Here is an 18311-nt window from a genome sequence, read left to right as displayed (position 1 = left end):
GAACTTCTGGGGTGATGGAAACATTTTCTTTTTTGATGGGAGTGTTGTTTCCATGTGTATAACCAATTATCAAACACAAATGATATACTTAAGATGTGTGCATTTTGCTGACTGCAAATTTTACCCTGATTTAAAAAAGAGATGTGACCTTGTATGTGTTACAAGATAAATGAAGCCGGGGGTGCCTGTTTTGCTGTCATCATAAGCTATTAGGGTGGATCGATGTGTTCAATCTCACAGCTAGAATGTGTATTCCAAATACAAAGTCCCTGACGACAAAGACTGGGCCTTGCCCATCTTCATAACCTTGGCATTTAGTATGTGACCTGGCTCATACTCGATGTTGAATGAAAGAAGGAAGCAGAATTCAACAGGCGGCATGTTTCAAAACCCTGTACATACACTATCGTTCTTACCTATTCAGTGCAAACGCATAGTGGAATTTGATGTTATGCTGATCGGCCAAATCACACGTAGGCAGCATCTCCAGTGTTTCTACCAGCTTCACCATCGCATCATAGTCCTGTTGGCAAGAGGTCCCAAAGTGAGCAAGAGAGGAAACACAGCTCTTCACTGATTTTTCTGAATTGTTATAAACATGAGACAGCCTCAGCACTTAAAGACAGGCCCTTCCTTACAAAGGGCATTTAGTGAAGTTACCTGTAACCTTTAATAGGAGGGAAAAAGACCAGAAAATAAAATGGATAAGAGAGAGAAGAACAGAGAAGGAATCCCTGCTATCAAAGGGCATGAAGCATCCAAAGGCAACAAAAGTAAAGGAACCCAGCAGCCAGGAAACAGCTGAGTGTAGGAGAGTTAACAGTATCAGCAGAGGCCAGGCCTGGTGGCTCACACCTGTAATCCTAGCATTTTCAGAGGCCGAGGTGGGTGGATCGCTTGAAGTCAGGAGTTCGACACCAGCCTGGCCAACATGGTGAAACCCCATCTCTACTAAAAATACAAAAATTAGCTGGGCATGGTGGCGGGCACCTGGAATCCCAGCTACCCAAGAGGCTGAAGCAGGAGAATTGCTTGAACCTGAGAGGTGGAGGTTGCAGTGAGCCGAGATCATGCCATTGCATTCCAGCCTGGGCAACAGAGCAAGACTCCGTCTGTCTCAAAAACTAAAACAAAATAAAAACAGTATCAGCAGAGATGTGTGTTAAAGTGAGCTGGACAAATATACACAAGCAAACTTCCAGTCAAAGCAGATAGATTCCAGTCCTTCCTATTTTGCCAGAATCAAATACATTAATCTAAACTAGTGTTTCTCAACCTTGGCACTAGTGACATTTCTGGACCATAATTCTCTGTTGTGGGAGCTGTCCTGGGCACTGTAGGATGCTGGCCTTGACGCACTGGAAGCCAACAGCACACCACCCTCCTCATGCCCTGCACATACACACTTAGTTTTTACAACTGAAAATGTCTCCAGACACTGCCAAAAAAGTTCTTGGGTTGAGAGCCACTGCTCTAAACTCTGCATGATTACCTGGGGAAAAACTGCGACCATGCTTGTCTCAGCCGAGTCCCTTCTTAGCAGTGCCACCTGTTACTCTTTCAGCCAGGCTTAGAATCGTTGGAACTGGCCAACTTGCCGACAGCCAGCCATAGTCAGCAGAACAGGGCTTCCCACTGAAATGCCATGCCTGTCCTGTGGCTCTGCGCCTTGCTGCTGCTGCCCCAGGAGGGAGAAGGCAGTGTATTCCAAGAACTTCTTGGCCCACCTTTGAGCATGAATGGAAGGTTATGAAAAGAAGGGATGCATGGAGAGAAGGGCAAAAGGAAGCAGCTTGAGGGAAGAAAGGCTTCAAGAAAAGCCATTCCCATTTTCTCATCCTGGAAGACATGACCTAATCATTACCATCATCCTTAGTAGCACCTGCTATTAAAATCAGCCAGCTGGCCAAGCACAGTGGCTCACACCTGTAATCCCAGCACTCTGGGAGGCTGAGGCAGGTGGATCACCTGAGGCCAGGAGTTCGAGATTAGCCTGGCCAACATGGTGAAACCCCGTCCCTACTAAAAATAAAAAAAGTTAGCCAGGCGTGGTGGCAGGCACCTATAATCCCAGCTACTTAGGAGGCTGAGGGAGGAGAATTGCTTGAACCCGGGAGTCAGAGGTTGCAGTGAGCTGAGATCACACTACTGCATTCCAGCCTGGGCAACAGAGCAAGACCCTGTCTCAAAAAGTAAATAAATACAAATTCGAAAAACAGAAATAAAAATAAAATCAGTTAGCTGCATCTGTTTATCACTAGGGGCAGGAATTCCTTACTGGGTGACTCTGTTTTGGTCCAGGTCATAAATGGATGCCTCCATCACTTCAATTTAAAGACTTCTAGCCAACAACCCTCAACATGGCTTTGTGGAACTCTACGAGTAAGGAACATGACCCTGTGTTCCTCCAAAGAGAAGGAAGGCAAGACATCCTTAGAGATGGCTCAATGGCATTCAACTTGGAGGGAGGAAACGCTCAATTTCCTTCCCGGAACCACAGACCAGAAGCCCAGTCTCAGAACTCTCCAGGAGCTTCTGATACTTGTCTTAGAATAAACAGCTACATTCCCTGGGTCCTGAATGTGTTTCTGCTACTCCTGTTCTCCCTGTCACTGATGTATGGTGGTAAACAAAGGAGGAAGTGAGAAAAGCCTAAAGGAAGTCGCACAGCAGAGGGGTTAGGAACAAGGACAACGGAGCCAGTCAGTCTCAGTCTGAATCCTGACCTAACCAACTGCTGTGTGACCTTGGGCAAGTTACTTAACTGCTCTGTGCCTCAGTTTCCTCACGTGTAAAATCAGGATAATCAGAGTATACATATCCTATATAGAGTTGTTAAGAGGATTAAATGAATTTGGGTTTGTCAAAGGGATTGCAACAATGCCTAGCATAAAGTTCATATAAACTTCAATTCTTGGCTCCTGCCAAACAGTCCTGTTTATGACATCTCTTCTTGTCGGAGTGGTCACATCACCCTCGATGTGACAAAACCTCCAAAATTTCCGCCGCAACAGATAAGCTGGATGACCTATGACCTAGCCACATACCTATTTGTCTAAAAAACAGCCACCTCTGGCCGGGCACAGTGGGTCATGCCTGTAATCCCAGCACTTTGGGAGGCCGAGGCAGGTGGATCACCTGAGGTCAGGAGTTTGAGACCAGCCTGGCCAACATGGTGAAACCCTGTCTCTCCTAAAAATACAAAATTAGCCGGGCATGGTGGTGCATGCCTGTAATCCCAGGCATGAGATTAGGAGAACAGCTTGAACCCGGGAGGCTGAGGTCGCAGTGAGCCGAGATCGTGCCACTGCACTCCAGCCTGGGCAACAAGAACAAAACTCCGTCTCAAAAAAGAAAACAGAAACAAACAAATAAAAAAAAACCCAGCCACCTCACCACATACTGAGTATACAAGTACTTCACAAGAAGTTCCTCAAGCCAAGGAAGAACGCAGCATACGTGAGCCTCGGCTAGGTGGATTTCATACCTGGATATCACGGTAGGACAGGAGTAAGTTAATGATGATGTCTGAGGTCAGAACCTCAGTATTATCCATGCGGAGCTTGATCCGAGCCAGCTCCTTCGCCAGTTCCTCACCTTGGTACTTCTCTCTGGCTTTCCGGATGTCATTTAACAAGGTTTCTTTGTAATAAACACTAGAGAAAGAAAACCACAAAAACCTCCAGTCACATCTACACACACCCAGGACTGTCTTGCGCCCAAAAGGGTTCTCACTGACGTGACTTAGGCTAACACATGGGGACCTCGGCCCAAACCTGAGCCTCCCTGCGCCAGCAAACAGGAGATACTTTCTACTTATTCACATTTTATAGACCGATAAATGACAAATAAAATCAGTTCATTCAACCTTGAAGATATTTCCAAAGGTGACTCCCATCTGTACTCAGATAACACACAGAACTTGCTGCCAACCAAGCCCACTGTCTCTGGCATTTTCAAACATATAGAGGGCGAGAAGGTACCTTCCTTATGTATGTATTTTGCCCACTAGTAACAAAGCCAAACGGAGCTCCAAAACCCAGGACACATACATGAGAATGCTTTTCAAATGAATTTCTCCATCAGGGGTCTCTCGTTAGTAGTCATGAAGCCTTCCCCAGTTGAGGTGAGGGCTGGAAACTGGTGTTGTGTCCCTGAGCAATACAAGATGGGACACACAGAGGTCATGCCCGGAAACTTATGGACAGCCTTGCTCTCCTCATCATATTGAATGGCCAGAATGTTTCCTTTTTTTTTTTTTTTTTGAGACGGAGTCTCCCTCTGTTGCCCAGGCTGGAGTGCAGTGGCGCGATTTCAGCTCACTGCAACCTCCTCCTCCCTGGTTCAAGCAATTCTCCTGCCTCAGCCTCCCAAGTAGCTGGGACTATAGGCATGTGCCACCATGCCCGGCTAATTTTTGTATTTTTAGTAGAGACAGGGTTTCACCATGTTGGCCAGGCTGGTCTCAAACTCCTGAACTCAAGTGATCCACCTGCCTCGGCCTCCCAAAGTGCTGGGATTACAGGCGTGAGCCACCGTGACTGGCCTGGAGAATGGCTTTCTAATGGAAAACACAAAACTTCCTTCAGGTGAGCACCTAGATAAGCACGAGGAAGCTTAAAAACACTTAAAGCAGTTAAATTCACACTGGAATATCACCATACTCTCTTGAAGGGCCAATGCTATTATCTTGTATTTGGTTTAAAACCTTGAAAAATGACCTAATTTGGTATACAGAGGATGAGTTACAACAACCATAGATTGATTTAAAATATCTTGTCTATTTTTCATAGGAATTTTTAAGTGGAGGTGGGACACTGCCAAACAGTAATACTGTCACCCCATTAAGAAGCTGAAATGGGGCCAGGCATAGTGGCTCACGCCTATAACCTCAGCACTTTTGGAGGCCAAGGCAGGAGGATCACCTGAGCTTAGGAGTTCAAGACTAGCCTGGCCAACGTGGCGAAACCCCGTCTCTACTAAAAACACAAAAACTAGCTGGGCGTGATGGTGGTGGGCACCTGTAATCCCAGCTGCTTGGGAGGCCGAGGCAGGAGAATCGCTTGAACCCGGGAGGCGGAGGTTGCAGTGAACCGAGATCACACGGCTGCACTCCAGCCTAGGCAACAGAGTGAGACTCGGTCTTAAAAAAAAAAAAAAAAACAAAAACCACATACACACACACACACACACACACACACACAACGAAGCTGAAATTGTCTAACTGCAGAGTGTAAAATTAGGCTGTTCATTAAAAAGAGAGTAAGCTAAATTTAATAATAGTCTTCAGAGAGAGAAACACAACATGAGATAGGATAAGAACAAATGGTGCCCACTTTCAATAATTACAAAACAATGCCAAATATGTATAGGTACAGTACATAACCTGGTCCAACGCTCACAAGAGGACCTCCGTTCTGATAGAACGGAGTAGTAGGGGTTCTGATAGAAAAATATCAATGCACTGCTTTAGTTTTCTATTTCCTTATTTGTCAATTGCCATCATTCCAATGATGCACAAAATTAGCAGATTCTGCCAGTATTTAAAATTCTGTCACTAATTGAATGAGTCATTAAGTTGGATGCCAGCCATTGCCCATTTGGTGGACTATAAAGGCATTGAAACTATTAAAGTGTTATTAGGTTAGCCTGATAAGTAAAAAGTTATACTTCAGCCTTATTTTTCAAGGGTAATTCTGAAAAATAATTTTAATAAACTAAGAAACCTAAGAAGAACAGTACCTTTTAGGTAAATTAAACACTGGTTTGAGGATGGCTTGAGGACATCAGATATGTAATAAGCATGCAGCCATTTCTGCCTCTGTAATCAAGGAAGATATTGCTGATCAATGAGAACTTGGAAATGGCTTCCTAGCCATTCTAGCACAGGTCTCAAAATAGATTTTATAAATCTATCAGAGCTGGTACTTGAGCTAAAAACTTCCTTTCCATCTGTGTTATAGATGTTTTAAACTATAAGCACTACTTCCCCTCTTACTAACTGTTGCCAGACACTGCCAGTTCATAGGGTAGAATCCACCAATAGGTATTTCAAGCCCTTTGAAATTAAATGAAATCACAAGAGTTGTTTGCCTACTGATACATACACACACTGAATGAGAATGAAACTTGAATCCATGTCTTGCAAAGACCTAAATCATCTGGCAGATCTAGCCAGTCTACCTCCTTGTCAGATCTGAAAATATGGTATTGGGAGAGCTTTCCATAAAACTTCACTAAAGTGTTTATTTTGCAATCAGACACTAGTTAGCAAGGAACAACTGCATGAGGTTTTCCAGGAATGTGCCACAAAATGTCCCCCATTTGCTCTCTATGTTGGCATGCGGTCACACATATTTAGGTTTCCAATCTCCCTTTCCATTAAAGTCTGTAGAAGAAGGTCTGCATCCAGAGAAGAGGTGATGGGATAGAAAAGGACACCATTAAGAAGTGTCCTTTTCTACATACCAATACTACAATAGAACACTCCGCAGTTCAGGGTGCCACTATTTGAGTCACAGTGTGACAGGAGGTCCTCTACCCTTCATTTCAGGTCAGCTCTGCCAGTGTTTGGGATTTTCATTTGTTTTGGAAGGACAAATCCTTCTCCTTGTGACACAACTTAACGGGAATAAATCCTTTAAATTGGCCGCAAGCAAAATAACTGGATCCTTTGGTTAAGAAGAAGAATTTTTCTGTCTTTTACTTTCACAATAAGAACATCTGAAGGTATGGTTTCTTGAGCATTGAGGCTCCAATAGGTGAGCTGACTATTTCAGTGCTACACAGGTAGGAATCACCTAAGCCAAGATTCCAATCTAAACCTATTCACTTCTGCATCTTTCACCTCACCCAACCTAAATCTAAAGACAACACAGCACAGTACACCCTGAGGATAGCTGCTGCTCCACTCAACACACAAAGGCTTATTAAAGCACGAGAGCGTAAGGTCAGAATGACCTTGCTGAGATATTTGAAGAGCCTCAACAGCCATGCGAGTATAAAACCATGCTCAGAAATCATCTTGACACACAGGATCTCAGAGCTGAAAGAGATCATTTAAAAAAACATCACTGACAACTTCCTATAAGTTGTCTTATCTAGAAGAGAGAGAACAGTCAGAGAGAAGAAAAGTTACATGTCAAGATCAAACAGGAAGTCAGGGCCAGACACAGGCTCAATCCTGACCTCTTAATTCCAGTTCTATTCTCTTTTGGCTTCATTTCAGTGGCCCAGCTAAGTGAGCCAGTAAGGTACAATAGTGGGTTCTCCAGCAACTCTGGTCTCCGTGAAGGTGTACCACTTCCCTGAAAGCGAGGGGGAAATCTTGATGAGTCTCCAGGGGTTACTGGCGGCAGATGGGAATTACCATGAGGTCACGTGCATGTCCTTAAGGAGGCTAATGAACCTGTCCACCAAAGGCATGCACAGCGGGCCCAGGATGTTGTCCCAGTTGGGCTGCATGTACTCGGAGGCTCGTCTCTGGGCATCACTCTCGCAGCAAAAATAATCAGCACACGGTGTCACGATGTATGGGATGAAATAATAATTTCCACTGGATGCCTGGAAAAAAGAAACAAAGATGTTCCAGAAAGTAACTGATGTGGAAGTGTAGGCTCTGGGCAGGTGGGGCCTGGTGGGACAGGCACGGAGAAAATACCTGAGGACGAAAACAATTCGTGCAATACGACTATGGATCTATTAGGCACAAAATAGGAAACCACTTGATTTCAAAAGCTCTACCGCATAGATATATGACAAAAATTTGGTTTAAAATACTGATCTGTATGTATCTCTGAACTTCATTGGCAGAAATTTTAGGGTTTTAAATCTCAGAAATCACATTGTTTCATTATACGTACCCAAAACCAGAGGGAACTTGAACCTCCTGATAAGCAAGGATTACAACGTGGCATATTGTTTTTCTTTCAGCATAGATGAAAAAGGCATATTATTTGATCATTTAACTATAGGTGAACTATTATAAACTTTGTGGAATAAAAATTGCTCTGTAGGAAGCATATATTAATATAACAAGTCTCAGATCTTTTCTGCTTTTTGAGACAGGGTCTTGCACTGTCACCCAGACTGGAGTGCAGTGACGCAAACATGGCTCACTGCAGCCTCAACCTCCTAGGCTCAAGCAATCCTCCCACCTCAGCCTCCATAGTAGCTGGGACTACAAGTGTGTGCCACCATGCTCAGCTAATATTTCCATTATTTTGTAGAGATTGGGGTTTTGCCATGTTGCCCAGGCTGATCTCAAACTCCTGGGCTCAAACAATCTGCCCACCTCAGCCTCCCAAAGTGCTGGGATTATAGGCTTGAGCCACCATATCTGGCCTAAATTTCATATTTTTACATGTCCTGAAATCGTCATCTTATTTTGATATTTTCCAACCATTAAAACATGTAAAAAACCATTCTTAGCTCCCAGGACATACAAAAACAGGTGACGAGTCAACGTTGTCTTAGACAAAGCTTCTGATACTCTATTATCCCTGAAAATAGGGTTGGTTTTCTGAGAATACTTACATTCTGCTGCAAAGCAGCAACTGGAGACCATCCTTGTGGGTACCAGCTATTGGCATTAAGCCTGTCAAAACACAAATACTGGCCAGGCATGGTGGCTCACGCCTGTAATCCCAGCACTTTGGAAGGCAGAGGCAGGTGGATCATTTGAAGTCAGGAGTTTGAGACCAGCCTGGCCAACATGGTGAAACCCCATCTCTACTTAAAAAAAAAAAAAAAATAGCCAGGTGTGGTAGCACATGCCTGTAGTCCCAGCTACTCAGGAGGCTGAGGCAGGAGAATCACTTGAACCCGGGAGGCAGAGGCTGCACTGAGCCGAGATCGCACCACTGCCCTCCAGCCTGGGCGACATAGCGAGACTACATCTTCAAACAAACAAACAAACAAACAAACAAAAATACCAGTGTTGTAAGTAGAAAGGGTAAAAATTCAGGGGGGTATGTGTGTGTGATAAGTGGGGTAGCAGGCTCCTATCTACTTCTTCACAACCACTAGGAATTGCCTACCCCACAGGAACAAAGACCCTTTGCTCCCTATGGTACTTTTTTTTTTTTTTGAGACAAGGTCTTGCTCTGTCACCCAGGCTGCAGTGCAGTGGTGCAATCACAGCTCATTGCAGTCTCAAACTCCTGGGCTCAAGCTATCCTCCTGCCTCAGCCTCCCAAAGGGTTGGGATTACAGGTGTGAGCCACTGCACCTGGCCTTCTAATACTTTCAAGTTCTTAAAGAGACTCAAATCACTGAGCATTAAGGTTTTGGTAAATTAGAGATAAATTTCTCCCTCATCCATGCCAAGAAAGCCATGTTCCTAGACTAAATTAAATGATATTTATATATTCAAAAGTTAAACTTTCTTTCTTTCACCTTGATATGGTTAGGCTTTGTGTACCTACCCAAATCTCATCTTGAATTGTAATCCCCGTAATCTCCATGTGTCAAGGTAGAAACCAGGTGGAGGCAACTGGATCATCATGGGCGGTTCCCCCATGCTGTTCTAGTGATAGTGAGTGAGTTCTCAGGAGATCGGATGGTTTTATAACGGGCTCTTCCCCCTTTGCTAGGCACTTCTCCTACCTGCCGCCTTGTGAAGAAGGTATCTTGCTCCCGCTCCCACTTCTGCCACGATTGTAAGTTTCCTGAGGCCTCCCCAGCCATGCTGAACTGTGAGTAAATTTAACCTGTTTCCTTTACAAATTACCCAGTCTTGGACAGTTCTTTATAGCAATATGAAAACAGACTAATACACACTTGAAATTGCTTGAGTTTATGGTCAAAGACTTCCTAGTTCAGACAGAGGGAGAAAAGGGCTGTGTGGATCAGTGAGGTCTAGAAGGAAAAATACCTTTGAAGAAACGCAGTTTGTTATTTTCAAAAAGTTAAAGCTGGACTGGAAGTGTAAGGAGCTTCCCAGATCCCATCCCCAGAAAGACAACCATAACTGATGAAAATTCTTTTCAAACAGCCATTTAAAGCAAGCTTGTCCAACCGTGGCCCACGGACCACATATGGCCCAGGATAACTTTGAATGTGGCCCAACACAAATTTGTAAACTTTCTTAAAACATTTTGAGATTTACACACAAACTTTTTTTTTTAATAGCTCATCAGCTATTGTTAGTGTATTTTACATGTGGCCCAAACAATTCTTCTTCCTCCAATGTGGCCCAGCAAAGCCAAAAGATTGAACACCCCTGATTTAAAGTCTCTACAAGTTGTCCTGAGGGCATGTAGCAAATGGAAAAACGTTTTATTCAAGAAAATCTAAATCTTGGTAGTAACAGTAAGATTCTGCAGCATTCGGGCCACAAACTGCTCCCCCATCCCCATACCCAGCCCAGAGTGACTGAAGTTCTACTCTAAGTAGGTGTGTCCAAGACAAAAGGGCTCCCTCTTGTCCCTGGTCCAGAGTCACTGTTTCTCCTTAGGAAGACCAGGCCACCAGCATTCTTATCCCTCACAGCCTGATATTGTAGAAGTTCTATTCCAGGCAAGTGTGGTCAAGATGACCAGGGCTCCCTTGCTTTACCCAGCCTACACCTGCAGGGTGGAAGCTCTACCCTAGGCAAAACAGGCCAAGAGACTGGGTGCAGTGGCTCACGTCTGTAATCCCAGCACTTGGGAGGCCGAGGTGGGTGGATCACGAGGTCAGAAGTTCGAGACCAGCCTGGTCAACATGGTGAAACCCCCTCCCTACTAAAAATACAAAAATTAGCCAGGCATGGTGGCGGGCACCTGTAATCCCAGCTACTTGGGAGGTTGAGGCAGGAAAATTGCTTAAAACTGGGAGGCAGAGGTTGCAGTGAGCCGAGATCGCACCACTGCACTCCAGCCTGGGCAACAGAGCAAGACTCCATCTCAAAACAAAACAAAACAAAAACAAAGAAACAAACTAAAAACAGGCCAAGAATGCTGAAACTTGATTGTCCCTGCCCCAGCTCTCTCACAGAATGAAGGTTCCATGACAAGAGAGGCAAGCTGAGAAGACCAGAGGCTGTTGCCCCTACCCAGCACCCCACTCAGAGCAGGGTGTCACCCCAAGAGAAACAGACTACTGTTTCCACTGCCATCTCCACAGCAGTGGTGCAGAGCTCTGCCCAGGGAAAAGGCAGGCTGTAAGAACTGCAGCTCTTCACAAGGAGAGCGACTTCATGTGGAATATGCCATGAACTCATGAGTTCAAGCTCATGAGTGCTGTACAAAACATCATGGAGATTTTGGCGGCTGACAATCAAGAGAAGGCTGGTAGCTCTATGACAGGAAAAAGTAAAGGGTAGACCACCTAGAAGTTTAACAGAGAACTGGGAAAGAGACAGCTAAGAGGAACCTTCCTGAGGTCAGAGCAAGCCTCAGGGATTAGATTTAAGGACTATTCCTGCAAAACTTTAATTGTATCAAACTGTGGAACAATTATGCCTCAAGGTATTGTCAAAAACAACAGAACAATCAGCTAAGGAGGGAGACTAACAACTGAGTGTAATACCAGTTGTATAAGACCAATACAGAAGATTAGTCAGAAACTTAACAGGGAGATCAGGGAAACAGAAAAAGAGAGTCTAGCTGCAACTACTGTCATTCCTGGTGAGGATACAAGAGTCAGAGTAACTGTGCACACACACAAGAGTGTGCCCTTTAAGAAGTGACATTAGAGGCTGCACATTGCAGAAAAATAGACTTCACTGATCTAGTCAAGTCATGAAACAAATAAACAAGTAAACAACAAAAAGAACATGCTCCAGAGGCAGAAGGCAGAAAGATCAGTATCTGAAGTTTCTACAATATATTATCTGAAATGTCCAGTTTTCAACAAAAAACACATAACATGCAGAGACAGGACAGTGTGATCCACATATGGGAAAAACAGTAGGCAATGCTAACTGCCTTTGAAAGGACCCAGATATTAAATGTAGCAGACAATGACTTGAAAGCAGATATTACAAATATGTTCGAACAACTAAGGTAAACCATACTTAAAGAATTAAAGGAAGGTATTATGACAGTATCTCAAATACAGAAGATAAAGAAAAATTACAAAAAATGGGGGGGGGGTAGGAATTCTGAAGTTGAAAAGTACAACAGCCAAAATGAAAAATTCACTCAAGAGGCTCAACAGGCAATTTGAGTGGTAAAAGAAATAATCAGCAAACTTGAAGACAGATCAATAGAGATATGCAATCTGAAGAACAGAGAGAAAAAGAAAAAAATGAACAAAGTCCTAAAGGAACACAGGACAGCATTAAGTACACCAACATATGTGACACCTAATAGGAGTCCCAGAAGAAGAGGAGAGAAAGGAGCAGAAAAATACTCGAAGAAATAATTGCTGAAAAGTTCTCAAATATGATTTTTTTTTTGAGACAGAGTTTCATTCTTGTTGCCCAGGTTGGAGTGCAATGGCATGATCTTGGCTCACCACAACCTCCGTCTACCAGGTTCAAGTGATTCTCCTGCCTCAGCCTCCTGCATAGCTGGGATTACAGGCATGCACCACCACACCAGCTAATTTCGTATTTTTAGTAGAGACAGGTTTTCTCCATGTTGGTGAGGCTGGTCTTGAACTCCCGAACTCAGGTGATCCACCCACCTCGGTCTCCCAAGTGCTGGAATTACAGGCGTGAGCCACCGTGCCCGGCCCCAAATATGATTTTTTTAAAAATTAAATCTACATATCCAAGAAGTCAAATGAACTCCAAGTGGGATAAAGGCAAAGAGGTCCACACCCAGACATGTCACAGTTAAAATTTTGAAAGATAAAGAGCGAAAATCCCGAAAGCAGCAAGAGGAAAATGTTTTGTCATATACGAGAAAATTCCAATCAGATTTATGTGACTTTTCATCAGAAACAATGAAGGCCATGGGATGACATATTCAAAGTGCTGAAAGAAAAAAAAAAAGTCAACCAAGAATTTTATATCCACTAAAACTATCTTTCAAAAATGAAGATTAAATATGAACATTTTCAGATAAACAAAAACTGAGATAATGCTAGCAGACCCATCTTATAAAAATACTAAAGGAATTTCTTCAGGCTGAAAGCAAATGACACCAGACAGTAATTCAAATTCACATGATAAAAAACAAAGAATACCAGTAAAGGTAGTTATGTATACAATCATAAAAGATAGGATAATTGCAAATTTCCTCTCCTTAACTGGTTTAAAAAGCGGCTGCAGAAAATTATGTATATAATCATGTGTTGTGGTTTATACAGATGTAATATATTTGAAAATAACAACAAAAGGATACTGGTAGGAACGGAACAAGGCTATATTGGAATAAGGAAATGACACCAAACAGTAGCTTGAATCCACAGGACCAAATGAAAAGTACCAGAAATGGTAAATAAAAAGGTTAATATAACTCTCTCTCTCCCCTACCTACATTCTCTTTTCTGTTTCATTAAAAGACATAATACAAAAATACTTATAAACATTACAATTAAATAACCCTGAGCTTCTGTAACAGGTCGGTAAATTGAAGGTACAAGAATCTAATCTATTTGTAAAGAATTGTTATATGTCTTATAACTGTCTCCAAAACAAACATTTCTGCTGAAATCCTGACGTTATTCCCTTAGCAAACCTAGTCTTCCCAAATACTACAAAAGTAAACTTTGCCCCAGAGTTCTGATCAAATCCTAAATAATGAGGTGTGAAAAACTGGATTTTGACAAACGTGATATGTGCCATCACAAGTTCTTTGGTGAAAAAGAAATACTGTTCAAGAAGGCAGAGCAGTAGCAGCAGAGACTGATGAAGTCTACCCCCCAGTTAGCAGAGGATCTGATTCACAGAGCAAATGTTTAGTCGTAGTTAGAGAAAAATAAGGAGAAAGAAAAGAAATGCATGAACTCTGAAACCAGTTGAATGAGTTGAATGAACAGGACTGAGGAGACAGCAGGAATCTGGAGACTTGGGAAGGTAAAAATACTTCCCTTGAGAAAGTCTTCCAGAAAGTTTAAGAAATCTGACAGAAATTGGGATTAACGACTACATTTTAAAAAGGAATTAATAGACTTCCAAATGAAAGCATAAGATCTGAAGTACAGTACTTTTGTTCTAGACCTAAACATCTTCAAGTGATGGAACACATTCAGACTCTTGTTGGTCAAGAGACCAGAAATTAAAAATAAAAACAACGATTAACATAACACATGCTCAATAGCAAACTAGGATCAGCTATTTGTAGCTGTTACATTTATAAGTGGAAACATCTCAAGAATCCAGCTCATTAAAACATTTAACAAAGGCAGTTTAGTTCCCTACATAAAGAGGTATTTGAACAAGTATGCTACCCACATTAATATGTAAACTCTTATTCTAAACACTCTCCAAATATTTCCAAAAGGGTGGTTCTGATATAGTAAGTGAGGTCAGAGGCCCAAGGAAAAGTCACTCGTCTCTGACAGTGTGGGGATAGGAAGCAGAAGAATTTTTCCTCTAAAGGTTTTGGTTCCTGACCTAGCAATTGGCATTTCCAGAACTACTACCATCTACAAATATCACCACCATGAAAAGACTGTCCTATGTCATCACTCAGATTAAATAATAGGTGCTTTTAATAAGCATTCATTACAAAAAATTATATAGTCTTAAGTGTCATAATTTTAAATGCCTGCCTAATACCTGTATTTACCATCTGGTAACTATATATAGGATACTTAACCATTCTTCTATTGCCTAACTTTCAGTTTGTTTTGAAATTTCCTTACTGTAAGCGTCACTGAGATGAACATCTTTGCATATGGCATCTTTGTACTGTGGTCTTTTCCCAAGGATATCTTCCCAGGAGTAAAATTACTAGAACAAATTTAAGGTTATTAATATATGTTGACCAAACTGTTGTCAGAAAGGATGGAGCAATGTACACTCCCACCCACAGTGCATAAGGACATGGTAATTTATTCACCCTTTCAGCAGAACTGGATAGTGTTGTTTTTCACATTTGTGAAGTGTGGTGAACAAGAAATACTTCATCAATATAGAAACAAAGTATCATCTCAACTCAAGCGTAGCAATGTAGTGAAGAATTCAGAGGGCCAAGGATTGAATTCCAGCTCCATCCTATCCTAAATGGATGACCCTGAAAAATGTACTCACCTATCTAAACCTCAGTTTTCTCATCTTTAAGAGGGAGATAATAATAGTGTCAGCCTCATTAGACAATAGAGGCTTAATCACGGCCTTTTTTTTTTTTTTTTTTTTGCACAAATATTCTCTATGTGCAATAGTTCTAGAAGGGACTAGGAGTTCTAAACCTGAGATCCAGTCATTCTTGCGGGGGCTGGCGGAGGGTGGTCTGTGAACTTGAAAGAGAAAAAAAAAAGTTGTGGTCTGTGAACTTTGTCATCATTTGCCCTCAACTGAAACATAACATTTCCCTCACTTGGGAATGTAGGTAACACACCCCAGTAGTAGTAGACTTGAGACTTAAGACTTTGTTGGTAACAGGAGTCACAGACTTTTTCATATCACATTACAGTTCCTGCAGAGATCTCAAAATAACTTTTATACCCATCACTACTCCAAGTATTATGACAGTTTTTAAGATCTGCTGTTTGATCTCAAAGACGTTAGTAAAGAAGCACGTAATTATAATTTTAGAATATTTTGATAACTGTATTTTGATATGAAGGGTCTCCTTCGTAATTCCTTGTATTTAAACACTTTAAAACAGTGATCCCCAACGTTTTTGGTACCAGGGGCTGGTTTCATGGAAGACAATTTTTCCACGGACCAGGTGGGCAGGGGTTGGGGATGGTTTCAGGATGATTCAAGTGCATTACATTTATTGTGCACTTTATTTCTATTATTATTACATTGTAATATATAATGAAATAATTATACAACTCACTGTAAAGTAGAATCAATGGGAGCCCTGAGATTGTTTTCCTACAACTAGACGGTCCCATCTGGGAGTGATGGGACACAATGAGAGATCATCAGGCATGAGTTTCTCATAAGGAGCACACAAACGAGATCCCTCACATGTGTAGTTCACAATAGGGTTTGTGCTCCTATGAGAATCTAATGGCGCTGCTCATCAGACAGGAGGCAGCATTCAGGCGGTAATGCGAGCAATCGGGGAGCAGCTATAAATACAGATGGAGCTTTGCTCGCTGGCTGCTCACCTCCTGCTGTGTGGCCCGGTTGGTGGCCCAGGGGTTGAGGACCTCTGTTTAAAACATATTCTGAGAAGGGCCCATAGGCTCCTCCAGACTGGCAAAGGGGTCCTGTGACCCCTAGAAGGCTAAAAACCCCCAATTGTGACTCTTAGATGCTTCACGTAGAACATCCTAACTGCAGGCCTAAAATGTCGGAGTTCCTTCAGTGGGCTGCACATATAAAGCTCTCCATGAATAAACAGTGCAAGGCCCATCTGCAAACAGCTTCCTAGATTCTTCAGGACAGCCCAGGAGGAGAGCATGTCAGAGCCTCCACTCAACTGTCCATTGGTTTCAATCACGGCCACTAACTAAGGACACCTAGGATTTGCTCCTCACCTGGCTCCTCTGCAGCTGGAATATTAAAACAAATGAAGCTACGCAATACCTGTGGACTATGTATGCTCATGGCAAACTACTAAAAAATTCCAAGGTTTAATAGATAAAGTAGCCTTGGGGTTGGCTATACTTTCCCTCTTTTCCGCAGGCGCCCCATGCAAGGCATCCAAAGGTCCAAGAAGGCCAAGAAAGATATCCAAGCCAAGGTCCCTCATTACACCAGCACTTATTTTTATTTATGGCTCACAGCAGGTGGCAAAGCTGGTCAACAGCAGCACAGGGTTTATAAATTAATTCTTTGGAGCAAATACGATATGTCTGAATTTGTACCAGCCAACTTCATAATGAGACTTGTGGCTTGACCTTCCAGAAAACATTTCTTATAATGATACAAACATTTAATCAGTCAACAAACAGCCAAGTGAGAAGAGGGAAATAAAGTATCTAAGGCAGATGGAAAGCCACTTAATGCTACACAAGATGAACTGATTCCTGAGCACTTTCAGAAGAATGTGCATCTCAATTGCTGGCACAATGTGGTACTTCGGAGCTTATATCTTGTAACACAAGTAGGTCACAAATACTTAGTGAAAACCACAACTGAAAAACCACAGAAGACTGTTCCCAAGAAAATTTAGGGAACAAATGAACAAATATGGGGCAATAGATTTTTTATATTATTTCATGTGACCAGGTATGACAAAGTTAATTTATTACAGAAGAAAATCCAAGTTGACACAACTCCAAAAAACACAAGCTTTAGGCTCAACAGATATAATTATTTGTCTAGCCAGTTAGATACATACATATATCCATTGTCCAGAAAAATGCAGTGGTTTTCTTTTTAGATCAATGCAAACAGCATTCTACATTAGTCCTTTTCTGGTCATAAGAGGAAAAAAATATTCAAAAACTGTATAACAATTTCAACGGGATAATCAGGATACGGTGCTGCTTAAAAGTAAATGAAGATATCCCTGCTGGAAACGTGCCATGGAGTGCTAACTAAGCTGTTGCGACAGTTGATTTACTTTGTTTACACAACTGAATGGCCATCACAAAGTCACAGGATTATTTCAGAGCTGGCACAAATCTCAAAAGTCACCTCATTAAAATCATCTCATTTAACAGAAGAAGAAATCAAGACCCAGCAGGTTAACCAACCGGCCTACAGATGACCAAGGAGCCAGATAAGCTCAGGCCCTACTCCTGTCCTCCCAGGATTCTAGTCATTAACTGTAACTTCTGCTTAATTCTGAAATATCCTGAAATAAAGCTGCACAAACAGCTCAACATAAGTGAGTGAATGGCGAATTCTATGGTCTGTGAATTATGTCTTGATTTAAAGAAAATAGATGGGTACCATGGATATGAAACACATATCCAGTTGGTAGGTAGAATTAAATATGTAATTTGGTTCTGACATTGGCCCTGTGAAATCTGACATTACCCCTATGATATTCAAGAGGTGCAGAGAAAAGTTACCCAGCGTACTCCAATTGAAGAGAACACACAGGAGCAAGACCACAGGCAGGAACAACAACATAAAGACAAAAGACTAACAACCCAGGATGAGGGAGAAACAAGAGAACATACACAAATAAAGTAAATATGCAAAGGGGCTGGGCATGGTGGTTCATGCCTGGCACTTTGGGAGGCCAAGGAGGGCAGATCATCTGAGCTCAGGAGTTCGAGACCAGCCTAGCCAACATGGTGAAACCCCGTCTCTACTAAAAATACAAAAATTAGCCGGGCGTGGTGGCACATGCCTATAGTCCCAG

The 18311-nt window shown here is 42.4% G+C and overlaps 1 protein-coding gene across 1 annotated transcript in view; it reads right to left on the bottom strand.

The window, feature by feature from the left end:
* The window catches only part of MAP3K15 (mitogen-activated protein kinase kinase kinase 15), a 133969-nt gene that overhangs the window by 100838 nt on the left and 14820 nt on the right, over positions 1–18311 (bottom strand). Inside the window, exons 3-5 of the mRNA XM_011995799.1 lie at positions 7370–7563; positions 3488–3656; positions 417–523 (exon numbers count right to left, since the gene is read on the bottom strand). Coding sequence (XP_011851189.1) covers positions 417–523; positions 3488–3656; positions 7370–7563 — 470 coding nt within the window. The remainder of the gene's footprint in view (positions 1–416; positions 524–3487; positions 3657–7369; positions 7564–18311) is intronic.

The sequence above is a fragment of the Mandrillus leucophaeus genome, unplaced genomic scaffold (assembly GCF_000951045.1).
Source record: "Mandrillus leucophaeus isolate KB7577 unplaced genomic scaffold, Mleu.le_1.0 Scaffold499, whole genome shotgun sequence".
NCBI lineage: Eukaryota > Metazoa > Chordata > Mammalia > Primates > Cercopithecidae > Mandrillus > Mandrillus leucophaeus.
This window is presented reverse-complemented; position numbering and strand designations above follow the sequence as displayed.